At 42.0% G+C, this 27,548-nt stretch overlaps 1 protein-coding gene across 12 annotated transcripts in view; it reads right to left on the bottom strand.

The window, feature by feature from the left end:
* ncor2 (nuclear receptor corepressor 2) overlaps positions 1–27,548 on the bottom strand; it is a 153,985-nt gene that overhangs the window by 97,439 nt on the left and 28,998 nt on the right. For all 12 annotated transcript variants that reach the window (XM_084054765.1, XM_084054776.1, XM_084054771.1 and 9 more), the window contains exons 2-4: positions 11,955–12,153; positions 9,410–9,522; positions 1,515–1,692 (exon numbers count right to left, since the gene is read on the bottom strand). In XM_084054765.1, the coding sequence (XP_083910891.1) occupies positions 1,515–1,692; positions 9,410–9,522; positions 11,955–12,059 (396 nt within the window). In that variant the 5' untranslated portion in view covers positions 12,060–12,153. The remainder of the gene's footprint in view (positions 1–1,514; positions 1,693–9,409; positions 9,523–11,954; positions 12,154–27,548) is intronic.

Below are 27,548 nucleotides of genomic sequence, written 5' to 3'. Positions count from 1 at the left end.
TGGCATGTCTAATAATACCCTCTGTAACCCTGGGGGGAGACAGGAACACTCAGCAGTATCCAGGCCACTGCACAGAGTGGGACTTGTGTGCTTGCTGCCATCACCTTAGAGTGTCTTTGTTGGCTTTTCTTTCCCCCTGCTAGACTTAAGGCCCCTACACACCAAACTGACTAATGTCGGGAGAACATTTAGGTCAGACGTCAGGTCTAAAAGGTGTTAAAAGTATCTGTGTGCGTGCTGAGTACACACTGCACCGACAGTCGTCTGATGGCGCTGTTGTGCGCCTTCGTGAGAGAAATTAACTCCATGCCAGAAGGTGGCAGTAGTCTGCAGGAATCTGCAGTGAAAAGAAAAACTTTCAGAAGTGTTGCGCAACAAAGACAGAGCATTTTCACACTACTCCTGAAACCTGTACGTTCATGCGTCGCTCTCTCTCTCAAACACACACACTTGTTTTCTGCTTAGCTTAAACCTGCATGTTTGTGAGTCTCTCTCTCGCTCTCTCTCACACACAATCAGAGAGCTCTACTCTCCCCCCACCATCCCCCTCCACACACCCTCTCTGTGCTTGAGGGTCGGGTGAATGCCTCACGCAGACGCCTCACTACCACCAATAGTGTACACACCCGTTATTCTAAAAACGGTTTTCGTCCACTGACGCTTAGCTTGGTGTGTATCAGCTTTTAAAGTAAGCCTCTGGGACAAATCAAGGATAGACTTACATGGGGTGAGAGATCAAGAATAGATAGCAACACTTTACTATGTTAACGTGGTCTAAATCAGCAGCACTGAAACGGATGCTGTGAGTGTGTACTATTCTTGGCTAATGTACTATTTTATCAAAAAGCCTTGACCTTTACCCTATATTCAAATTGGTTTAAGGGAGAACCTAGAGAACCTAGATGTTTGGGCCGTAGCGGCCCGAACCTCTAGTAAAACAAATCATCAAATCGTTATATTGAACCGATTAGAAAAGTCCTATATCAAAATTGGCTTCAGGGAGGCCGGTCGGCCGGCGGACAACGTCATCACACTCACGTCACTATGACACAGCTATAACCATATAAGGAGTTCTCAATGTCTATTTTTTGTCTAATTGCCTAACCTCAATGTGTTGTCAGCTCCATATGGGCACAAAAGGATGCCCATATATGGGCATATACTGATGACATCAGGGATCTCCATATAGGGGCATATCGGTCGGATCGGCGGTGCGACGTAGGTGTGAGGGCCGAGAAGTAGCCCGAACTTCAGATGTGAGGGCTGCATAGCGGCCTGAACCTCTAGTATAATAAAAGGGCATACATAATGGCAATAGCAAGCACGATTGGGATCCTGTAATTTGCAAAAACTGTACATTTGGTGGCTATAACACACTTGCAAACAATGATTATTCTTGGCAAATATCAAAGTCTAAGAAAAAAGCATCCAAACGTTCCAAGGGATCTCAGCAAGTTAACCTTCCGTCTTTGACCTGGAGGTCAAAGACTAGCAGAGTGAGAGTCAGCACTGACCTTTGCCATGTCCTCTGCCCCTCCCAGAGGCAGTGGTGGCCGGTGGGCTGAGTGCCTCATCAGAGACTCCGGCCCCATCTCCAGACGAGGACGTTTGATCTCAGCATATTCCACCTCTGATTGGCTGTTGCTCTCTGGAATGTAGATGGGCTCATAGCGGATATGCTGCTCCTGGCCTCTGTAGGGGACAGACGGACGGACGGACGACAACACAAATCAGAGACAACGCTTTGAAAAATAATAATGGAAGGCTTTTATGCTTACAGTATAGCCTAGCCTGGTGGTAATACACTTTACTATTTGTCACAGAGCTGAAAGACGGTTACTAAAGTGACGGCGGTCGAGATTTCACTAAGCCTGGCGTCCCTATTTTGGGCAAATTTAAAAAATTGTAATAAAGATTGGCTAATTTCACTATACATTATACCATATATACAAAGTAACACCTCTCACACTGAGAGTACCGTTTCACTACACATCTGAGTAAATGGAGAAGAAGGTAAAAAATTCGCAAATCTGAGTAAATTAAAACGCGAGACGGATTCAAGGAGGAAGTAATAGCAGATAATTGCCCTGTGGCTTAATTTAGACGATATGGTTATTATAATCTATGGCCTGATACAGTCCAGGGCACAAATGCAGAGCAGATCTTCTTTATAAATTAGGAATTTTGCCTCGTTTCAACTGCACCACAGCTAAAGCTACAGTTAGTGGGAGACTGGATCAATGGAATCAATTACAGATCAATGAAATCCATTGTGTCAGACAGGAATGCTAGTCTCAGAATTTAAATCATCTTGAGTTGTACGGACATTAATAGCAATGAGACAATATTGATCTGCTGCCAAAGAGACACGATTTAGGCTGAATATCAAACACGAGAGCCCAATAAAATGTAATTTGTATACAGTATATTCCTTATCCAAACAACTATCCAGTAGCTCACAAGGCAGAGATGGTAACAAGATACGCCTTGAGATCAGAAATTACCTAAAATTACACTTTTAGGCCCAGTCTGTACAGATAAACCAGCAAGCTGGCTTTGGCTCAAAGCAAAGCATCATAAAGTAAGCCTATAAGACCATTTTCTGCAAAGTGGGAACATGAAATAGGTCAACCAGAGCTGAAAAAGTGGAAAAAGAAAACAGAGAATTGGAAACGGTGACTCACTTGAAACAACAATCTGCTGTTAATGTTTTTTTTTTCCTCAAGGCACTGTGGTATGGGTAGAGCAGTTCTGCAGTGCTTTTTGTCAGTATTGTTGGCAAAGCCAATGGCCCCATACACGCACACATATACACGCTCTGTTTGGGTTTATAGTGTGACTCCCTTGCCCCCCCCCCTCCCCCATTTCCTTCTATGGTCCTAGTACAGTGCATCAATGCTAGAACTGTTCTGGGTGGGCTGGAATGCTAACAATTACATCGGTGATGGGCGGAGGGCGGATGCAGCGCTGCTCTGTAATGTGATACAGTAGAGTAGGTCGTGATCTTTGCATGTGTGGTATTGGTTTACTTTAGTCTAAACCATGCTATGCACATGTTAATCACACTCATGAAATACACAAGTTCATCCAGGGAGGGCTGGCACTAAAGTGCTGAGATCAGCTGAGAGCTGATTCCAGAGCGTGTACTGTACAGTCAAATGACGACCACTGATTGTTAAATTCACAAGTTGCTTCGATCTTCAAGGGTTTTATTAGCCCGCTTGTAAATGGTGCTCTGTTCTATCTGAGGAAATGGGGTTTTCTAAAGCCTAACCCGGAGGCGGTTGCCAGAATGTCAGAAACTTTTGCTGCCTATGTCAAAATGGAAGTGGCTTCTGAAGAGAAGGGGGAGAACTGGGAAACATAACCATAATTGCCGGTCCCGGGCCACAATGGCCTAGTGTGTGGTTTCTTAATGTGCCAAGGAACTTGGAGCCTTTCTCCGTGCAACAGGGTGCCTGTGTTGGCAGGGCAAAGGAATGACTGAGACCCCGTCTGATACAGCATGCTTTCACCAGAAACCAGACAGGAGGGGGTATAAAGCATTGACATATTACTTAGTACATATGTAGAATATGCAGCGCTGAATCTGCATGTTAAAAGGTGTCATGGGGCGGGCTGGACAGAGATGAATTGTGGATGCATCTCTGTATAATTGCCTAAACAGTGTTGGGGGGGGGGGTATGAACGCCCAGATGGTGCGTGAAAGACGTCCCTTCCCCCAATGCACATCTCCCTCTTATTCACTCACACACTTCCTCTGATTTCCATAGAGGGTTTGGTACTTACATAATCACATCATCAAGCTCTGTTCCTCAACCCCCCCCACCACCACCCTACTCTCCCATTCTCCCCCTCATGAGCGTGCAACATAATCTGATCCCTGGGGAGGATTTGTCAATGTCAGAGTGAGAAGACAGAGAGAGATGTGTGGGGTTTATGGGGGTGTGGTGGAATAGGAGGGCGGAGGCAGCGATACAACACAACAGCCTCACAACCACTCCATTCGTTTCTCACTGGCTTGAGCCCCGTTACGAGTAAGAGACGAAAATCATGTATCACTGGGAAGCAGAAGCACCACCGAAATTGTGCCTCTGCCAATCTCTTCACCGTGACCCCCCCCCCCCCCCCCCGCGGCCACCCTAGAGGAAAAGAGGCAGCTTGGCAGCTGTGCGGAGACCCAGCGAGGCTGGGAGAGTGAGTGATTCCAGGGTGTTCGGAGCACCACAGCTGGGATGAGGGGAAACGGAGAAAGCACAAAGGAATAGGGGAACAATGAGGGAAAAGTCTAAAAACACACAACGTTTTTGCTCTGGCCCCTCAAGTGACCTCTTAAAATGGCTGAGCTGAAATTACATCTCACCAGCTGTTAATAGCTAAAAACAAAAGAGTGGTTAGCTAACACAACCGGCCACCAGAAAATGCTGGTTAAATGCTCCATTGTGGCCTGTTTGGTTGTAAGAAGAACGTTTTCAGTTTGGTTTGCAAATTAGCGTAAGTGTGAATTATGGAAACAGCAGACACTGTAGCTTACGGATGAAATAAAAAATAACGGTTTATTACATATCGCAATTTGCATAATTGCTGGTTTGCAAATAATAGTGGGGACTGGGAGTTTAAACTATGAGTGGAGGGTGTCAGATGGAACTGCTGATTTTAACACAGGTGACTTTCTAAATGTTTTCACAGCAGAGCAATGATGTTTCTCTGTACTTCTGTGACCATCGCTGCCCCTCATTATATTTCTAGACACGATAAACAATTGAAAACATGACACAGATATGTTATTAATCCAGTAGATTTAATCAGCGTTTTGACGATGTGCCTTGATGACTTGATCTCGAGATTCGAATTGTACAGAAATGTCGGGCTTATTATTTACCATGATGGAAATGACTGGCCGTTGTTTTGAAAAGGTCTTGGGGCGGGGAGAAAGGGCCCATTATGAATCACACCTGGACCAAATCATATTTCAGTACATTATCACTAATATGAAAATTGCAATTGGCCTAATCACTCTTTATTGAATTTATCAAAGATTTATATCAATGTAATGTGAAGTTGATTTACGATTAGCCAACAAGGATGACAGACTAATGGCTTAGGTTATTAAGTCATATGTTGATTTATTTAACTGAATCGCAAGTGAACACAACAGCAACAGTTACTACAGTAACTACACAGTATCTTTAAAATATATAATATATATGAGAAAATATCCATCTACTACATCAATCAACGTTAATAGATAAATCATTATTGGGAAAATCAAACATACAATATTTCCTGTCTTGATGGTACACAACTGCATAGAGTTGATCATGTCAAATATCTTGGTCTCTGGCTTGATTCAGGTCTATCATTCAAATGTCATATATTAGATAACATAGTCAGGTAAATCAACTTTAGTACTGGTGTCCTATACCGTAACAGAAACTGCTTCACATTTAGAGTCAGAAAGAAACTTGTTCAACAACTCATACTACCAATTCTTGACTATGCTGATGTAGTCCATCAGACTGCCCCCTAAAGAACCTTCTTCCTCTTAACTCAATATACAACCATTTATGCAGATTTGTTATGGGTTGTCCATATATGACCCATCACTGTACCATGTATGAACCTTTCACTTCTAGACATCAACTTCTATACATTATTCACAGATTTCTTCAGATTAACTTATGGCTGATGTCTGGGCTCACTAGCCACAGGGCTCTAAGAAATGGCAATGTTGGTCAGTCCATCCATCCATCTGCCACTTTGGTCCCCAACAACGTCTCGCAAAAACTACTGGCCGGGTTGCCATGTCATTTTCAGTGCAACTTCATGCTCCCCGGAGGATGACCCTGGTCCACAACTGATTTTGGTGACCTGTGGCCTTTCACTAACGCTAACCTTAGGCCACATTTCCCCTTGCACACATCTGAAAATCTGATTCATGAAATGTGCTGAACATATTCATATGAATACAAGAAGACTCACCTCAAGACAAACTCACCTCAACTGAAAAAGGAATACTCACCTCGGGGGTAGGAACAGTCACCCCGGGGGGTGGGTAAACTCACCTCAGGACCTGAGAAAACTCACCTCGGAACACTCACCCCGGGGGTAGGAACACTCACCCCGGGGTAGGAAAACTCACCCAGAAAAACTCAATGGTGTAATGTACAGTGAGTTTTTGTTTTGTGGGTGGGTTTAACCTTTCCCCTCTACACCAAGTCTGTATGTTTAAAAAAGGCACATCTACCGGCTTGTGAGCTTTCCTTTTTCACAGAATGCTTTCATAATGAGACACGTTTAATCCATACTGGATTAAATTCTGTCTTTGAAGGTATAGAATTACCAAATTATGTTGTTCAATGATATGTATATATACAATGAAATGTATATCTAATAGTAACTAAAGTTCAATAATGCTTACTATAGTGAAATGTATATCTAATAGTAACTAAAGTTCAATAATGCTTACAATAGTGAAATGTATATCTAATAGTAACTAAAGTAACTAAAGTTCAATAATGCTTACCAAAAGCTTTTCTCACAAATGTGTTGACACAGAAAACAAAACATTATACCTGTGTTTTACCTTCACTGGAGTTTTTCTTCATTTTTCTTTGTTAAGTAAGTATTTGTTTGCATTATACACATTGGAATGTTCACTTTTCTGATGAAATCTACCTTGTATTTAAAGCACTTTAATTAGCTAAATGTAATTTAACAACATAAATTGACATTGGAATGTTCATTTCTCTGGGTTCCTACCTTTGTTTGTTTGTTTGTTTGATGGGGGCACAGGAGTGAAGGGGAGGAGGGGGGTTGACCACTTAACACTAATATCCCATTCCACTTAATGATTCATTGTTTGATATCTAATAGGTGTATGGGGCAAGGTGTGGAGCTGGAGACACATAGCAAATGACCATGCTATCATTCATTCTGTGAAAATGGAAAGCTCACAAGCCGGTAGATCTACCTTTTTACCTTTTCTGATGAAATCTACCTTGTATTTAAAGCACTATTTAAAGCACTTTATTAATTCTATACCTTCAAAGAAAGAATTTAATCCAGATATGGATTAATCCAGATATGGATTAAACATCATTATGAAAGCATTCTGTGAAAATGGAAAGCTCACATTATGAAAGCATTCTGTGAAAATGGAAAGCTCACAAGCCGCTAGATCTACCTTTTTACCTTTTTTTAAACATTGGGGTGAGTATTCCTACCTCTGAGGTGAGTCTTCCGAGGTGAGTTTTCTCAGGTCATGGGGTGAGTGTTCCTACCCCCCGAAAATCTTGGGGGTGAGTATTCCTACCTCTGAGGTGAGTCTTCCGGGGTGAGTATTCCTACCTCTGAGGTGAGTTGGTTTTGAGGTGAGTCTTCTTGATACCGATGTAATGACATGTATGATGTAGGTGGTACTGAATGCAGAACCAAACTAAATGAGACGTGCTGTGCTGGATGAGAGAGAGAGATAAGACTGAGTGAACAAACTTAAGTGTGAGCTATGAGATGCATCGTCAGGTGAATCCCATATTGTGCTGACAATCCCTCACCTCCTATCTGCTAAGACAACAACAGAACATGGGAAGAAAACCAATAACACAAATACGCAACCAGCAGGTGGAGTGAGAGGAGATGTCACTCTGGCAACTGAGAAGAGAATAGACTGAAAGGCTGCCAGGGCCAGAGTTACAGTATTCAGAGAGTCAGTGAATGAGAATGCAGAGGGCTGCAGGATTCTCAGCCCTCTGAAGGAATGCTGAAGGCCTGATGTTTGACTAAAGACTCCCACCCCCTGATGCCTGCCAACCAAGTCCGCCAGCGAGATTTCACAGTTCCACCAACTCTCATGCAAGTTTAGAAATAAAAGGTGGGCAAACAAACTGCAGGACAATCACTTTGATATGACTCGCTTTGATATTTAATTACTTGGGAAAAATACAAAAATAAAAAAACCTTTCAAATGAATATCAAGCTGTTCATGTCTTACAAGCCATCTAAATCAAGTCACAGGAACAAGTCGAATGGGTACTGAACGCCAACGAGAAGCTGTCATTCTCTATCAGAGCGCCAACAAGTCGGCGACGGGTGGCTGTCATTCAGACGGTAGGTGGGAGGACCAGAGCCCAGGGATTCTATTTGTTACTCCTAGCTGTATCTCTTTAGGTAGGCTAGAAGGTAGGTACATCAGTAGGTAAGGTAGGTAGTAGGTAGACTAGTATGTATGTCTGTCTGCCTGCGTGTCTGTCTGTTGATTGCTGCAGCCAGATCATAACTTAGTGTTCCCACCATAGGACCAGCAGCAATGGACAGGAACAAACACACAGACCACGCTCAATAAAGTCCCAGTGAGACCATAATCCTGTCCCTGTCTGATTGATACTTGAACACGCATCCACCACAAATGCACGCACGCACACACACCAACGGCCACACACTGCTACGCGACGCGAAACACTCTACCATCTGTTGTCTGCCAATGTGTCACTGTGGCATTCCTGAGGCTAGTGTTGCACGACTCATTTGACATCCCCCTGAAAGATGCATTTTCCCCCCATCCTCACGCAAAAAGATCTGCAGGTTGATTTCTAGGGAAACAGCAGGCTCAGTGGAAAGACAACAGAAAAGGCACAAATGACTTTAACAGATCGTCTAGTTACCGCAGACCTCCAGAGAAAGTCAATACGGCTCCTTTTTTTTAACATATGCAAGAAAATTTGGCATGCCAATCAAATGGATGAGGGGAAAAAAACACTGAGCGTGTGGCTTATCCTCAGTGCATCATGCAAAATTCATGGCACGCATATCAATTATTCATGAGCACTCATCAAGACTCATCCTCAAAGAAGGCATGACTATATAAATAATAAACCACTTTGGTAGGTGCAAGACCTGCGTCTCCAGAGAGAAAGCACTGTACATACAGCGCTGTGCCTGACTTACTGTCGGTCTATTGAAGATGGCAAAAACTTTGCATGCTCCATTGCCCCACAGAGCCATTTAACACCACATAACAGAGGAACGGCTTGCGGATGCCAATTACGTAAGGATTACAAATGGGGGGGGAGGGGTTATCCGGCAAAGACGTAAGATAATACAACATAAAAATGCATTCCTGCCATGAGGCTTACACTGTGTTCCAGGATAACAAACTACATTTAAAGGACATTAAAACATTCTATGATGCTGCTAGGTGCTTACTTCCTCGACAGGGTTACTACATGAGGTTTCTAGGAAGAGAACTTGTAATTCCTTTTTAAAGAGAATTAGGTCTACATAAAACTGAACTCCAAGGCCATAACATCAAGAGCTTTTCCTCAGGGAGGTCAAGAGGTGAAACCAATATATGATGATACCACTGTAGTGGGAGACCGACTGTAAGGGTGAGTATGTATGTAGCACCTACCTCTCATTCCCAGGCTGGAATTCAGAGAGCAGAGAAGGCCGGCGGCGATGGGGCTGGGACATGGCATGGCTGTAGTCCCTGGCATGAGGATGGTAATCTACCAGCCCCACCTCCTGAAACACACGCACACAACAAGCCATCAGTACACCTAGTAGCTTTCTTTAAATCAAACATTGAAAATCAAATAAAAGCACACACTTAAAGCATGCAATAAAAGACAAAATGACAGCCACCCAGTATATATAGACTCAGGAATAAAAGCACACACACTTGGGCAATAAAAGACATATAATGACAGCCACCAGTGGTGGAAAGTAACTAAGTGCATGTACTCAAGTACTGTACTTCAGTACAAATTTGAGGATTTTTTTACTTTCCTGGAAAAAAAAAAATCAGTACTTTTACTTCTACTCCGCTACATCTCAGAGGCAAATATTTTAGTTTTCACTCCACTACAATTATTTGTAAATACTACTTTGTAGATTTATATTATTATTACAAAACATGCATTAACCACTTTATCCCTATATACTTTGTCCATTTGAAAATAACACATCTACAAGCTCACAATGCGTCGCTTTGCGACGCGTTGTGAGCTATTTTCAAAAGATTTGTATAAATTTTGTATACACACTTGTGAAATAGGACATTCTGCATAATGAGTACTTTTGGTACTAAGTACATTTTGATGCCAATACTTTTGCTCTTCTGTAATTCTGGACTTTTACTTGTAACAGAGTATTTCTATATTGCCGTATTGATACTTTTACTTAAGTAAAAAATGTGAGTATTTTTTCCACCACTGACAGCCACCCATTATAAATAGACTCAGGAATAGAGCATAGAACGTCTCCCTCCTCTTTTATTCCCCAGCGCGCACCTCTTTCTCCTCGGTTCTCATATTGCGCTCTCTCTCCCAGTTTACCTCCCACAAGAGAAGAGGGGTAAATAAATACATGCAGCTACTGTACAACCGAACCCCCTCTCTCCCAGTCTAAAGACTGTGGGATGTGGCCTGTCTACCCACATCTCCTTCTGAATGTGTTGACGAGGGAGGGGAGTGGAGGGATTAACTGTAGCCGCAGCTGTGTGGGGATCCTAGAGGGCACTGGATTGTCCCGCCTCGGAAGAAAGGGAGCCCTCTTGCAAAACACTGGAGGCCGACTACGTGAACTTTGGCACAGGACAGAGGCCGCTTCTAGGGGTTTCAGAGGCCTCCCTCCATCCCCCATGAAAAGACATGGGCATAATTGGGAGATGTGGGTCGAAATAATGGGGGAGGGGCCTTGATATTATTCTGCAAACGACAACATGAACTTTCAACTCAAACATCTAATGACGGAGCAGATCTGTGTGCACAACACTGTAACCTGGGAATGTTCCTGTTGGGAAAACATCAGCGGGGGGGGGGCTTTGGCAGGTCCCTCTCCCTCCAGTGGTGCAGGCTAATGCCCTGTTTACTAAATAGATACAAAGCAGGCAGACTCGGGAGTTGCATCCACAGCAAACCAAGATTTAAAGTACAATTATGGCTAAAAGTACATATAATGACAGCCACCAGTGGTGTAAAGTAACTAAGTACATGTACTCAAGTACTGTACTTAAGTACAAATTTGAGATTTTTTTACTTTACTGGATTATTTTAAATGTTTTGCTTTTACTTCTACTCCACTACATCTCCGAGGCAAATATTGCACTTTTTACTCCACTACAATTATTTGAAAATTTGAGTTACCAGTTACTTTGTGGATTTATATTATTATTACAAAACATGCATTAATCACTATATCCCTATATACAGTACTTTGCCTATTTTCAAAAAATGTGTATACATTTTTAACACATTCTGCATAATGACTACTTTTACTTTTGGTACTTTAAGTACATTTTGATGCCAATACTTTTGTACTTTTGTAAATGTTGACAGCAAACCAATATTTAATTTACAATTATGGCTAAAAATCATAATCCTGATGATTTCTTATTTGTTATGGTCAGCATAGTACTACTTAGTCTAGATGAAATGAGACCCGAGAATATATATTTAACTTTTGCCTACATCAACATTCTAAAATAAATCAACTAAATGTTTCCAATTTGCCAATAAACCAATTTACTGATTGAGGAAAATAAAGTTGATTATTTGCAGTGGTGGAAAGTAACTAAGTACAAGTTCTTAAGTACTGTACTTAAGTACAATTTTGTAGTTACTTTTTACTTTACCAGAGTATTTCCGATTTGCAATAGTTTTACTTCTACTCCACTACATCTCAGAGGCACTTTTACTCCACTGCAATTATTTGAAAACTGTAGTTACTAGTTCCTTTGTAGATATAAATTACTATATTATAAAACATACATTAACCACTTTAGCCCTATTTTATACATAGGCTATTTGCCTTTTACTTGTAACAGAGTATTTTTATATTGTGGTATTGCTACTTTCACTTAAATACTAATATCTGAGTACTTCTTCCACCACTGATTATTTGTGTATCACATGTGCGAGGCAGTACAGGTGGCGTGACCACATGGTCTCTCTTACCGTGTGTGCCCGTTGCAGCTGCAGAGGCAGAGAGGCCGGGTTGGGCAGGTGGCGAGTGTCCATAGCCCTCCGGCCCTGCGGCACAGACTGGGGATGAGAGGACATGCTGGCACAGCCACTTCCTCTACAGGCAGGAAGTGGGTGGGGCTGCTGAGCAGATGCCACGCATTATCAGCCGTGTGTCTTGGTAGCCAGCAACCTGCAGAGAGGACAAGATGTGCCGTGAGACATTTGTTGGAATCAAAGGCCGTAGCGGTTGTCCTGTTGGACAAGCTTCTTGTTAAAAATAATTAAACATCATGCATTGGTAGTTGACCGGTCATAGCCTCAGCCACTTCAGTACAGTAGACCTGTGTGAGCCGTATGCTCAGTCTGTAGTCCAATGGTTCCCAGGGGTCCTTGGGGGGGTTCCAGGGGGTCCCCAGCAAAATGTGTTAATATAGGATCACAATAAATTTAACCACTTTAACCTTTTATACTTTGGCTATTGAAAAATAGCAGATCTACAAGCTCATGGCGATGAGCTGCTATTTTTGAAAAATCGTGAAAATGTGTGCAAACCTTTGAATATATATATTTTTAAAGCGAACATTTGTAACTCAAATCTTTGCTTCTGGGGGTCCCTGGAACAGAATATTTTAAGATGGGGCTCCGCGGCCAAATACATATCATTTTGGGGGTCCTTGACATGAAAAAGTTTGAGAACCACTGCTCTAGTCTACACTGTCCTGTCTGAATTAAGAAAATAATAAACCTACTGTATCGTGGATTATATAGGCTTGGTGCTAGTGTCAAAGTGTTTAGCTAAATCTAGTTGAACAGCTACCACCCCCCACCCCTCCCCACCCCCCACCGGATGTCAGGGCAGCTGCTCCCTTTTCCGTTGCTCCTGGTGGAGGAGTCAAAGTTCCTGCACCTGCTAGACCCATTCCCTCCTTCACCGTTCGCTTGAATGGCCCAGTGTCCCTCTGTCCCCCACGACAGAGGAGACCAGCCAAGTCCAGCAGTGAGTTGGTAAACCAGAGATGCCCATGGTTTAACAGGCCTTTACAGGACCCATAAATAACTCCATGATAGATGGAGACGTCGGCCTAGACAGTTATATAGAAGAGTTATAACTCGGGAGGACATTTAGTAAAATGGCAGTGTGGCTTCATCTTCTGTGAGTGAGCCATAAGGCCTGAGAGTGATCCTATACTTAAAACAGGCGGTGCGATATACATATGCATAATGCTACAGTCAGTACACACCCCCACAGGCCCTTTGTTAAAGCGTTTGAGTGCTTACTCTTCACAACGGTAAATACAGTAAAGTAAATGCTGTGTGGGAAGATAGGAGAATGAAATCCTCTTACAGTTTTCCATGCAGATTTTCAATACAAACGGATAAGAGAAAGTGTATTGTTAACATGCGAGAAAATGTGCTCAGGGGAGCAGCAGCGAGGAAGTACAATTGAACCCTCCCTGGGAATGGATTTTTTACAATCCTGTACCTCAATAGACACTCTGTGTTCAGAAGCCGGATGCAAGAAATCAACCTTATTTCTAATCAAATACACCTGAGAGTACTCATTTTGCAAGAGCTTTGTTTTCCTGACTGTGACAAGGGGTTTGGGGGTGTTAGGGCTAGGGTGACGAGATGGGAGTGATGTTGTCGAGCTGTGCGTCTCAGTAGCATGAGTCGTGACCAGTACATTTGTCTGCCATTCAAAATGTTATGTAGTGATCCTTCAAATGAGTGTGGTAGTTAATGATTTCATTTGAAAGAACAATATTTAATAAATGTAAATATGAAATTGAAAAGTCATCCTGCTTTGCTTTTGAGAATCAGATTGCTGATCCAGGATCAGTCGTTAAAAACATTAAGAGTCAACTCGAACAGGCTTTAGTGTCGAAGAAATATGTAAACTCTTAAAATATTATGGGCCCTATTATCGCTGGTGCCTTACCCACTATCCCTAAACGTCTTTAAAAACATTTTCAAATAGTTCAACTAGCCGATCTACATCGACACGTTGTGGGCTTGTAGTTTGGCTTTTTGAACTATTTTAAAATGTTTTTAAAAATAATAAAAAATGGCGAAGAAGTTTAGGGATAATGGGTAATGCACTGGCAAAAATAGGGCCCATGGGTTTACGCAGTGCCAAAGGTGAGACATTAAAAAGATCGATTTAATAACAATGTCTCCTAGGGATGTAACAATATTCAACAAAAATGTCTTGATATTACAGTGGGCCTCAGCCTTATGGCAGCATCTACAATAGTTGACCATGAGAGTGAATAAGTGAAGGCAGCGAAGGGACCTGCGATTATATGTGCAGATCACTTCCACAGATTCACTGATCTTTACAATCTCTCCTGTAAGAAACCGTCGCAGAAGTTTTAAAGGTCAGCAAAACTGCGCAAATACATGCACAGATGATCGCTATGAACATTATGACAGACGTGCTGATGTCCGCAAAGTGTGTTATGTGTGTCGTATCCTGTGTGAGTTTGCTGTTGCCACCACTGTCTGCTGCCGAGTGCAATGCTACTCAGCTTACTTAAATCGCATTGCATTGTTGTGCCTAAAACGCACTATCACTGCTAATTATCTCTCTCCTTTATAGTGACTGACTGCTGACCACCGCTGGTTACTTAGCTAATAGGGATGTCACGGTTACAATTGTCACTCAAATAATTGCAATTAACTATTTAATTGTGTGTTTGGCATTGAACATTGGAACATTTTCTGTTTGCCTTTTAGGCTTCCAAATCAAAAATTGCAGAATAAGAACTTAAATATACTTAAATATACAAATACATTATTGACCTATTTAATAATTATATACATGTAAAAATAACTGAAATAGCTGACCTACAACTTAAGCTTCCTTGTAGATCTGCTATTTCTGCTTTTTTTTCAATATTTGAAAACGTGTGAACATTCATTTAACATGGAAACGATTATGACGATTTTGCAAAGATAATTGCGATTATCTCAAATAATTGCGATTGGACGATTATATAATAATTGTAACAGGCCTATAAACGACGACTATACCGTTGTTGGCTGAGCAACTTTGGGTTGGCCACAGCTGAGTGGGTAGAGAGGCCCCCTGGGAAACAGAAGGTCCCCGGTTTGCGACCCGGCATATGTGTTGAAGTGTCCCTGAGCAAGACACTTAACACTCTGCTCCCTGAGCGCTGTAATAAGAGCACTCACTGCTCCTGGTGGATATAGGATGGGTAAATGCAGAGGACAGATTTCACGTTTGTGCTGATATACAGTGACAGAAAATAGCCCTAAGGAGTGGGGCATTATTATTAGAATAGAATTATTTTATCAGCAAAAAAATACAACCATAAAAACGCCAACGTGGATGAACACAAAAATGCAGAAACTTGTTTCCATTGTGATCCACTCACATAACCCCCCCCCCCCCCCCCCACACACACACAGAAAAAACAAAGACAGAACAACAGTGCAAACAGCACTAATAAATAAAACAGTTATGACAATAAAAACAACAATACGAGGGGGGCCAGGGGTCCTAAGAACTAGTGCAGTTAAGTCCAATTAGAGGTAGAGCCATGATTTAAGGTCACCATGTGTTGTTACAGCCTACAAACAAATCATCGCACGTTGACAAGGAACATCACGTTATGGTACACACACACAGAGAGAGAATACACATGATTGGACTCAGATCAATGGACTCGGTCCGCGGTCTCAAACTGATACGTCTGCTGCTGTCAGCCAGAGCAGCAGTTGTGTGCAACCACCGCTTGTGCAGCCCCCCCACGTTCCCCCCCCTCCCCCCTCCCAACCCACACTAAAAAAAGTAAACATTTCCATTGGATTTCCTCTGCAGTCTCCAAGCAGAATACCGCTATAATACACGTCTTTTCAGAGGATGATTAGACCAGTTGTTCTCAAAGTTTTTCGTGCCAAGGACCCCCAAATTGACACTTATTAGCCCGCGGACCCCCATTTGAAAAGATATGCCAGGGACCCCCATAAGAGAAGATTTTTACGGCTCTAGCAGTGATTCTCAAACATTTTAATTGCAAGGACCCCCAGTTTAATGGCATTTCTATCTCTGGGACCCCAATTTATATTGTAAAATCAATGTTAATTTGAACCAAATGGACCCTAACGGGTCCATTTGGTTCCATTTGTACACTCTCAGAGTTACAGGCCCATAAGGGTCCATTTGGTTCCTAATATCCATCATTTAGCTGGGGACCCCCTGGAACTCCCTCAAGGACCCCTGGGGGTCCCTGGACCACACTTTGAGAACCAATGGGTAGACGGTGACCTTTGCATTAACAGCTCATCAACAATGCCTTTGTTATATGCAAATATAAATGACAAAAAAAAGTTGTACTGTTATCATTCTCCACCAACCAACAAGTGTAGCTCGAAAAATAATCCATGATGATGGATATTCTTTGATGTGATTTTAGATTAGAGTAGCCATGGCCAATTTAATCACACAGTGGTTACAAGTACATACTGCCTCAATGCGACAATGTGGGTTAAGGGTGCTTTATTGAACACAGCTGAGCTGAGCAACCTGCGCATTTACCACAGAGAAATAGCGCTTATGACCTTCGTACAGAAGTCTGTGTCTTGTGTTCTATTCAAATGAAGGTTTTCTGTAGCTCAACAGCAGACAGACACAGTGTGTGTGTGCGTGTGTGCGTGCGTGCGTGCGTGCGTGCGTGCGTGCGTTTGTATTTATTTCTTTGCTAAGACGAGTGCATCGGCTGTCACATCAATCACATACGCTGTTCCAACTCCGAAACCTTTTAGTGCAAAGAATGATACTCCCCATCACTACTGCCTCACTGCAGGTTGAGGTTCGCTCACGGGCAACTCAACTCAACCTTCTCCAGGGGACAAACAACCAGCCGAGTGACATTTTTATTGCGGTATATGAGGAGGCCAGGAGGGAATAGCTGACAACATTGTTCATATGCTGCTCTGTCTAGCCTATTAGTCGTTCAAACAAATGATTGTAATAACATTGTTTTGATAATTAAATAAAATTCTGCATTCATCAGAACACATTCTCTAATGACTTCTGCTTTTCACAAATACAACCACATTGCTGCCTACATTACACAAACTCAAGGTGATTGGGTACAGTTGGCAGGAGCCCCTGCCATCGATACAAATAAATAATCAAAATAGATTACACTCAATGGTGATTGGGACAGTTGGAGGCCCAGCAGTGTCTGGGGGTACAGGGGGCTTTCACGTAGGAATGGGGCCAAACACCTGAAGGGCGCCTTTTTTTCTAGTTTAATCAAAACAAGGTCAAATGCAAGCTGTGTGACGTCAGGTTGGCCTACCAAAGAGAGAAAACAACAATGCACATTGCACACACATTTTGAAGATAAAGTATCCAACAGAGGCCTAAAGAGACTCCACAACAGCCGTCCATTACTAGCGTTGTGAGCTTGTAGATCGGCTATTTTCAAATGGCCGAAAAATAAAATAATAAATATCAAAATATGCAAAGTAACTGGTAACTAAAGTTTTCAGAATAATTGTAGTGGAGTAAAAGTACAATATTTGCCTCTGAGAGAGAGATGTAGTGGAGTAGAAGTCAAATAATATTGAAAATTGGAAATACTTCAGTAAAGTAGAAATACCTCGAAATTGTACTTAAGTACAGTACTTGAGTAAATGTACTTAGTTATTTTACACCACTGCTGAGGTCACATAGTTGATGACAAGAGTGTGGGTGAAACCACAGTGCTAATTACAAAGATGGTGGTGAAGGCTCTGCCTATATAGGCTCTGTGCATAACTGTAGTCCTAATTTCCTGAAGGTGGCATACCCATTTCCTGTTCATTTCCCCATTGCTTTGTTTGATTGGCTTGGCAGCAGATTCGAACAGTAAACACATATGACGGAGCCAATCAAACAAAACTATGGGGAAATTAACTAGAGCAGGGTATGCCACCTTTGGGAAAGTGGGAACTACAGTTATGCACAGAACCTATTCGTTTCATGGAAATAAGAGGGTTTCCGTGCGCTCATGAGCATTTGCGGAACCTGAATACATGCTGGTCACATCCCGTAAAATGGTTACCATTCGAATAGTGAAGCTCTATGAGAGGAGACAGCCCAAGATCTCTGCAAAAGCGTATAAACTGTCCTAAAGTTGGCTCTAACCACAGACACATGGACGGCACTCACCACTGAATCATTTGTCATCTGGCCTGGAGGGCCAGTCAACCCCCTGTAAGCCAGAGTACATAATTAAAAGGGGAAATGTGTATACCGTATTTTGGAAGTTACCATACAGTCAATTTCACCCCTACACAGTTTACATGTGTCTTTATCTCCTCCTTCATCCAAGTCAAACCAACAATTGCTTTTAAAAAAAATAAGCGGTCTAGTGCAGTGAGGAGATACATACAGTACATCAGCCAGATAAACAATGGCTTGATGACTGCATAAGGCTTAGGTTTATTTAATATCTCCTGGTGAAAAACTCAAATCAAAAACTAAAATATCCAGAACCCTTCAATAATAAGACTTACAAGGCCTTAGGCTTAGGGGTGTCACATTTTGAGCGATTTGAAAAGATATGCCAGGGACCCCCATAAGAGAAGATTTTTACGGCTCTAGCAGTGATTCTCAAACATTTTAATTGCAAGGACCCCCAGTTTAATGGCATTTCTATCTCTGGGACCCCAATTTATATTGTAAAATCAATGTTAATTTGAACATTCATTCTGTTAGCACTGATGGCTTTATATCTCAATAACTAACATGTACTTTATATTATAACAATAATAAATAATCATATAAACACCCCTGAATAGTTTAAGAGCTTTATCAGAACTTGTCTCTGGAATAATAAACAGGTTTTTTTTTACATCTTTTTACATTTTACATTTACATTTATTTTATCCAACTTTAAACACATGGGATCTTTGTAATGGCCTATTCATAAAATTCAAATAGCTTTTGTTTTTCTAACATAGCCTTTTCAAAATGTTAAAAAAAAGTATTGTCTTCCAAAGGGAGTGTGAGAGTGCACGTTGCCATGTGCACTGGAGATTTTCTTTCTCGCTTTGTGTGCTTGACAATAGCAATTTTGCATAAGAGTGTGGTGTGGGACGATAGCCAGGTTCTGTTCCTCTAAAACAGCAGGGCCGGATGGACGATGAAACGTAAGAATCTCTCTCACCACACACTGACTTTATAGCAAAGAATATGAAGTAAAGAGAGGACACTATAATGCTTTCAAATCGTTTGTGCTCCAAAGCACGCCCCACTACACACCACATACAGTACCATTGATGTAGTTAGATTTACTTTAATCCAGCAGACTGGATGCGGATATTCCCATCATGCCAGGGTGACACGAGAGATTTATCCACGCTATGCTTCATTCCTCGGATACACATTGTTGCATCGATTGCGACAGTGAATGAATATGAGCTCTCTCTTATCTCAAACACTTACATTAGAGGGTCGAGAGAAAAAGAGAATCGCAAATCTAAATCGTGACAACCCTGCATGCCATTTTTATTTTATTTTTTTCAATTAGAATATTTTCCTAAATACATTTATGTTAACCCATTAAGAACGCATCTGTGTCATTTTAAGATTTCTTTGACTATTAAAAAATAGCAGATATACAAGCTCATAACGCGGCACCGAGTGCAGCGCTATGAGCTTGTAGATCTGCTATTTTTTTGAAAAATCTTGAAAATGTGTGCAATTATTTGAATATTTGTATTTTTTAAAGGGAACATTTGTAACTCAAATCTTCAAATGTTTAAAAATATATATATTCAAAGATTTTCACAAACTTTTTTTTTTTTTAAATCTAATTTTTGAAAAGCCAAAGAAATCTAAAGAAATCACAGATTCTTTCCCGGTCTAAATAGGTTAAATAAGTATTTGTTAACTCAAGTAAACATGATTTGCACCCCTAAGTGCAGACAAATAAAAAGCTCAGTTTAAATGGCTGAAACCTACCAACAACACCAAAGGGCATCCGTGAAAGCCAGTGTTTTGATAGTAGTAGTAGGTAAGCCAGTACTCGTGACATGTGTCCCTGTGACTCCTGCCAAAAGAGGCATTAGGACTCTTGCCATTTCTCGGGGGGCCTCTGAGTAATGACGCCCAGCTCTCGTAGCTCAGGTTTCAGAGCGCCGTGTGAGGCACTCTTTGAGAGGCTTGATGGCAGAAATATGGGCTACCAGCATGACACTGAACAAAACCTTGACAGGGACAAAGTGCTGGAAAGGTTGAAGAAGTGGGCCCCCTCACACCACTCCACCCAAACAATTAAGACATTTCTATTTCCAAAATGTGAACGTTAAACAAAAATCTGGGGAAATTGAACTGTAAGATTTCAAAAAGTAGAAAGATCTTCACCAGAGCAGTAGAATAATATAATAAAATTTTGATCCGTTTTTGGCATCCCTACCCTGTATAGCACAAAGATGGGCACTATCTTCCCTTTATGACACTTTATATCATAAACATAAAGTGTCATTTGATTTCACAGTTACGCAAAGTGACCCGCATTACAAATGGTTGAGCATGGCTCTGGCTTTAAAGGAACAGAGGAGCTCTGTAAACACAAACTCTTGTGGAGCCACAAGACAGACGGACACGCACATCTCAGTCAGCCTCACACCGAATCACGGAGGAGGGGGGGAGACAGAGCCATCACATACTGTCTATTAGTCTGAACTTGAGCCTCAGCTAGAGCCGTTAGGAACCTACACTGAATACTGGTCTTCTATTCAGACAGGGTGAGCTGGATAAAGTAGACTACACACAAAGACTAGAATGTGAAAAAAGAAAATCCTTGAATGAACTGCGGCGGAAAAACTATGCGCAGAAACACACAATTGCACTGAAGTGATATGAGAAACTACTCAACAAGAAACAAGAGAAACAGGCCATGAATACAAAAGAAAGAAAGAAAGAAAAAATGGGGGAATAGCCATCTTTTTCGGCAGTCTGCCTTTGATGAGGATCCAGAGAGATTCCCCCAAGAGGGAAGAAAACAGGTCTGAAGGCAGTCACAAGATCCGTAGAGAACACAGGGGGAAAAAAAGAGTTACAAAAAAAGAAAACTTCTGAATCAAGATGAGATGAGAGACCCAATACAATGAAAGAGCTTTGACATAAACACAGAGGCGAGCGGGGGCCTTCCAGACGGGAGGCTAAACACATGCACTGGCACTGCTACAGACACCCACAGGCAAGCCGCTGGCTCAACGCCAACACTGCGAATGAACTCAGTCACCTCAGCTCTCTCTCACTTCCTCACTTCTCTGCCATGCTTTTCTCCTTCCATACAGAGCTGGAGTGGGGCCTCAGCCTTCAGGAGTACTAGTCTATATTTCATCTTCAGCTGAGCCTGGGCCCAGAAAAGACGGTCGCTTGGCTGGTCAAAGACCGTGAGTCGTGGCCGCTGTGAGGAGAGGTAGTGTAATAAGGCCTTGGACTGGGAATGGCATCAGTGTATAAAGTATAGACTAAGGGAGGTGGGTGCTAGGACTCTCAGGCTAGGAATGTGGCACCCTGTCAGGTCTCATAAGGATTTATCTCCCTGGATCCTCATTACCAAAGTGCCCCAGACAAGGCAGCTCTCTCTCGCTTTTCCCCCCCAACAGTCTGGTTCTCTCCATCTCTCCCCTTATGTGCCCCTCTCTCGCTCCTGCTCCAATGCAGTAGCACAAATACCCGACTGAACGAATACACACTGATTACCTTCTGAAACATTTCCAAGTGACTCTAGTCTTTAGTCCCAATATTCTGGTAGATAATTAGGGCTATTGAGCCAGTGCGCTTAACTGAGGTGCCAAGAACATCTCACCTTCGCATGTCCGATTACTGTTCAATTTAATTACACCTTGGCACATTTTCCCAGGACATTTGCAACATGCTGACAGATTGGCAAAGAGTGTTAGCTGGAAAGCATAGAGTAAGGAAATGTGTGTAAAAATAAAAGTCATTGTAGTGCCATTAAAACTGTTCAATTTATCATGAAAAAAACATACCACTATATTAATGCCATCACAAAATGAAAACCCTATTTCCCCCAAAGCCCTTTAAATAACTCAAAAGTCAAAACAAAAGGTCAACTTTAGCATCAATAATCACCAACTCAATTTACCTGCACCTGCTCAATATACCTGCTCATCTAAAAATTGGAATGAATTTCAATCAACGCTATCCTAATGAAAATAATTTCATCCTCTCAACATACTGTAGGAAATTAACTGACGGCACATCTAAAACAAGCACTCATTCTGGAAAGATACATTTTACTCACTTCACAAACCAGTGCTGACGACGCTCAGACTAGCTAATCTAGCCGAGCCCCTTGCGTGGCCGACAGGCGAGACTTTGGCAGTCCTAAACAACAGTGGCCGCCAATCCTAACACCCCCCACTTTTAACATGAAAACAAAGCCATGCAATTAATCCATTGAAGCCTCTGTGCTGGGGCCCCAAGAGGTTTTTTGAGGTCAGAGTGCAAGAACAAGGTCAATCTCTATGGTAAGCAGAGGGGCCTCAAGACAGACACCATGGAAACACTGAAAACTGACTAGACCCATTTGTGTTATCGACAACTGTTCCATCCATACTTAGACACACACACACGCGCGCGCGCGCACACACACACGCACACGCACGCACACTTTTTATATTGGTAGTTTTGTGCACACCCATTTCCACATCAGAGGTAAATTCAATACCTAAACAAAAGTATAGATTGTAAACGTTTTATTTGGCATTAATAAATGTTCACAGAATAATAAGAATAATATATTGCTATTTTGCAAGTGTAACCCAGGTTATTTATTGTAATCAATTTACAGATGTTCCCATTAATGCATACTATTGTAGACTCTCTCCGAGCGCAGGATAGACGCTCCCTAGAGGCAGGACTGTTTACTGTTCTGTTCTCGTCTTGTTTTGCACCCAAGCTGCAGGAGTGCATAAAACTGAATGCAGATGTGTAATTATGACGGAGCTCTGTGAGATTTAGAACAAAAACACTGAAAAGAGTGAATAACTTCTGGATACACTGTAACAGTCCATAACGTGGAGTTTGAAAGGAGGTGTTGCCAGAGAGAGGAGCCATAGTTTGGCGTTTTTCTTGAGGGAGGATTCTACCTGCTGACCAAGTGGAGCTGCTGCATTACAGCCCATCGACCCTGTGGAAAGGCTAACACCCTGTCCAGTTACAGTTGAGCCAAGGGGACGGTATAGGAACAATTAAAACTGATACAGCAAGAAGGATTACATTTTTCGATTTCAATTTTGAGTTTCACACACACACACACACACACACACACACACACACACACACTTTTCTCAACTTCAAATACTTGAAAGTACTTTCTGACACGCGGTGAGATCTACATGAAGCACTGAAATATCGGCGCAGCAGCGTCCGCTCGGTTGTGTCAATGAGTAAACAATCTACACGCTAACGCTATTAACACCAAGAGCTACTGGCAGCCTCAGAGGGGAATGGATGGCAATGAGCGCTGGTTTTGGTTCACTCTGCGTGCCATTTTGGTCACACCACAGCAGTTATTGACAGTAGCAATATATTCTTAGGTTGGGCAGATTACATTTCAGGCGCAATCGCGACCAAAGCGGTCGCAATTTCGAGCCCTGGCTCAAGACTAACATTTCACTGCCGTCCCAAAAATTATCATTATTATTTAATTTTCAATTAATGAATACATTATTATTAGTATTTTATTTTATTATTTTTACTAGTGAAATATGCTTGGGCAATCCTTTCTATTTTCCTATCGTGATTTGTGGCCACTAAAAGGCATGAAAGGCATTGCATTGCGTTGTTATGGCATGGAGACAAAAAGTTGGATCTGGGGCTTGCAGACACAGTTTTATTGGAATAAAAAGGCCTCTGTCAGTCCTCGTTTACAGGAAGGGTTACATCACAGCATGGAACTCAGTGAAATCAATGGCAGCATGGACGATTTAGTGCAAAAGAAAAACGTACCGTAGATGCAATGTATGCTATATTCAAGGCTCCCTTTTAAATGTCTGTGTTTGGTAATATCACAGCATTATGTTCCTTTTAACATCGTTATCGTCAATCAAATCCAAATCATATCCATAACATTTACTCTATGAAGCGCAGAGCAATGCTTTGATTAACGTAGATGCGAGGTGTCAATCCATAGAAAGGAGACAGCAAGGATTGTAAATAATCTCTGCCAGAGCTTGTAGGCTAGGGTTGAATGCCGTTTTCCCAGTTCGACGGTACGTCTGTTATCCTTCTTTTTCTGCTGTGTTTATCCTCTTGGTTGCAGCGTGTTTGCAACCAAGTTCTATCTGAGGAGGATGTAGTGCCTGTCATAACGTTTATCTGCTTTCTGCACCATTTGCACATTAAGACCGGGAAAGCATCTGTGTCATTTTAGATTTCTTTGGCTATTCAAAAATAGCAGATCTACAAGCTCGTAGATCTGCAAATATTTAAATATTTTTTTTATCGTGAAATGTGTGCAAATCTTTGAATGTGTATATATATTTATACCCCCCCCCCCCCCATCTCAAAATATTTTGTTCCAGGGACCCCCAGAAGCAATTAGAAATATATATATATATTCAAAGATTTGCATAAAAGTTAACGATTTTTCAAAAATATCAGATTTTGTGGCCCCGATCCACACTCCAATTGGAATACAGCAATTATGATTAACATGCAGATTTAAAAAATAAATGAATGTAGAGAAGCATCAGCTTTTAAGATCACATATCAAACATCATCATGTAGTATTAGTTTTTTAATGAAGGGACATGTCTAAGGGCATATTGCGTCTTGTGTGCGTGTTTGTGCATGTATGAACACAGTACAGTAACTAAAGGCAGCTACACACTGTACGACTTTTAAAGTCGTCGGGTCATCAGATCGTTATTTATTTCGCACCACACAAGTCTTTTTCTTGAAATCGTCTGTCATAATATCGTTATGGTTTTCACACTATGCGATTGATCGCCGACAACGGATCACACACTGCAAGGTTTCCCCGGGATGCGATTCAGACCCGATACATACGTTTGTTTTTATTCCAATTCATTTTAACCGACGTCTTACAAAAACGTGCAAGGCTCCCGTGATATATGTGCGAGACCGAGACAGGACGCTATTGATTGTCATTAAATAATTATCTATTTCTCTGTCAACCAGTTTATGCACACTGCAATTCAGAAGCATTTCCTCGGTCGTTCACGGTGATAAAAAAAAGTATTCCAGTCACCTTTATGTACATGTAGGCCTACTCTACAGTAAGAGACAAAGGAATTATATCCCCTCATACCTGCAACCTATAAAAAAATAAAACTCTGGCTGCAACAGAGAAGGAGTGCACGTGTTCTAAAGGTTTTATGATAACACCAGTTGCACAGCGTCGTGACTTTCCTGGTCCATGCTGCTGTTCAAGCAATTTTCTAATAGCGTAGCTAACTATATTTAATACTGTAATATCGTCCCGGACCACTGGCGTAGCTGTCAGGGCACCTAAGCTCCAAAGTAGCCTGACAGCGCGTTGCGGGTTTGAGTCCCAATCCCGACGGCCTTTGCTGCATGTCACTCCCCATTTCCTGTCAGGCTACTATCCTGTCGATAAAGGCATAAAAGGCAAAAAAATGTTTACCAATATTTGTAAAACCAGAATTTCCCATGGGGATCAAAAGAGCTCTCTCTCTCTCTCTCTCTCTCTCTCTCTCTCTCTCTCTCTCTCTCTCTCTCTCTCTCTCTCTCTCTCTCTCTCTCTCTCTCTCTCTCTCTCTCTCTCTCTCTCTCTCTCTCTCTCTCTCTCTCTCTCTCTCTCTCTCTCTCTCTCTCTCTCTCTCTCTCTCTCTCTCTCTCTCTCTCTCTCTCTCTCTCTCTCTCTCTCTCTCTCTCTCTCTCTCTCTCTCTCTCTCTCTCTCTCTCTCTCTCTCTCTCTCTACAGCACAAATTAATCCCCTCATGCATGCTGATTCCAACTGTGGTTTTATCAACATATTCAAGTGAAATGCGTTGGGTTTTATAGACTATATTTAATAGCAATATGAATAGTATGTCTACATTCAGAGGGGACATAATTTCCCCAACTGGGTACAGCGGAGTCTCTCTTTCTCTCTCTGTGTGCAATTCCTCTCAAATAAACAGCCCCCCCTCGCGCACGCTCGCTCACTCTCATTCTGTTTTGTAATGTTTTTAGATTTCAATGGAGATATTGCAGGCTTATACAACTGGACGGTAATATTGCGGTACTATGCGGGGGGACTAAATGGTAATACATGCAGGAGCGGCGTGGTCATGTCCAGCGACCCTCCCGGTACTGTGCTCTCATTGACTGTAGCACGGATCTCCTCAGGGGAGTGATCGCAACCCCATGCATACTGTATGATCCCCATGCATACTGTATGATTTCCAGTCGGCGACAAAGACAAATATCAAACGTGGGGAGGCATCGCCGAGCACTAGAATCGCGGCCGGATCTTCTTGCAGTGCCTTACACACAGTGCGAGCATTTACGTACGTGTTTGTGCATGCATGGTCACAATGTGTGTGTGTGTGTGTGTGTGTGTGTGTGTGTGTGTGTGTGTGTGTGTGTGTGTGTGTGTGTGTGTGTGTGTGTGTGTGTGTGTGTGTGTGTGTTTATGTGTGTATGTGTGTGTGTTTGTGTGTGTGCATGCAGAGTTATTTACGTGTTTGTGCATGCATGGTCACAATACAGTAACTAAGGAGAATGTGTGTGTGTGTGTGTGTGTGTGTGTGTGTGTGTGTGTGTGTGTGTGTGTGTGTGTGTGTGTGTGTGTGTGTGTGTGTGTGTGTGTGTGTGTGTGTGTGTGTGTGTGTGTGTGTGTGTGTGTGTGTGTGTGTGTGTGTGTGTGTGTGTGTGTGTGTGTGTGTGTTGGGCGATTTGCCAAAATATTCCTATCGCCACTGCCAGCCCAAAAATCGATTTCCAAACATGTCTTTAACTTAATGTAGTTCATGAATAATAGCTGTAGCATACTATTTGCATTTTCTGAAACATATATGACATACTGAAACGTGTTACTTGACCAGTACCCGTCTTAATCCAGAGCGATTTACAGTAAGCAAGGACACAAGATTTATTTTCATACTAAAATAATGTAGTGTTATATCTGTCTTTTGTCCAGGAACAATACATCGTTATTTCTACTCAAATTGCAAAGCATGCATGTCTAGTGAAAAACTAAGTCTACCGCAGTTTGTTGTGGGAAGAACAGCCCGTCCTCCGTCCTCACAGCATTAGGCTATGTAGTAGCCTAATACTGACTTCCATGAACACCTGCCCTGAACGTAACATTTTCAGAAAGTGATCAAGTTTGTTCTCGTTCAAGCCAAAGACCGAATCATTAGAACAAATCGTTCATGAGCGTCCCATCACTAGTGCCAGTGTCAGGTTACTCTAGTACTTACATTTCAAATCGCATCCTTTGAGTAACTGATGATATAAAACATAACTGACACAGGTTTTAATATCCAGACTTGAAGTTGTGGGAGTGGAGACGTTGCTGTATGCTGCAGAACCAGCGCTTTCTGTGTGATCATAG

This window comes from Gymnoscopelus microlampas (genome assembly GCF_963454915.1).
Source record: "Gymnoscopelus microlampas genome assembly, chromosome: 4".
NCBI classification, from domain to species: Eukaryota; Metazoa; Chordata; class Actinopteri; order Myctophiformes; family Myctophidae; genus Gymnoscopelus; species Gymnoscopelus microlampas.
Note: the sequence above shows the minus strand (reverse complement) of the source record. Positions and strands in the feature narration are given on the sequence as shown.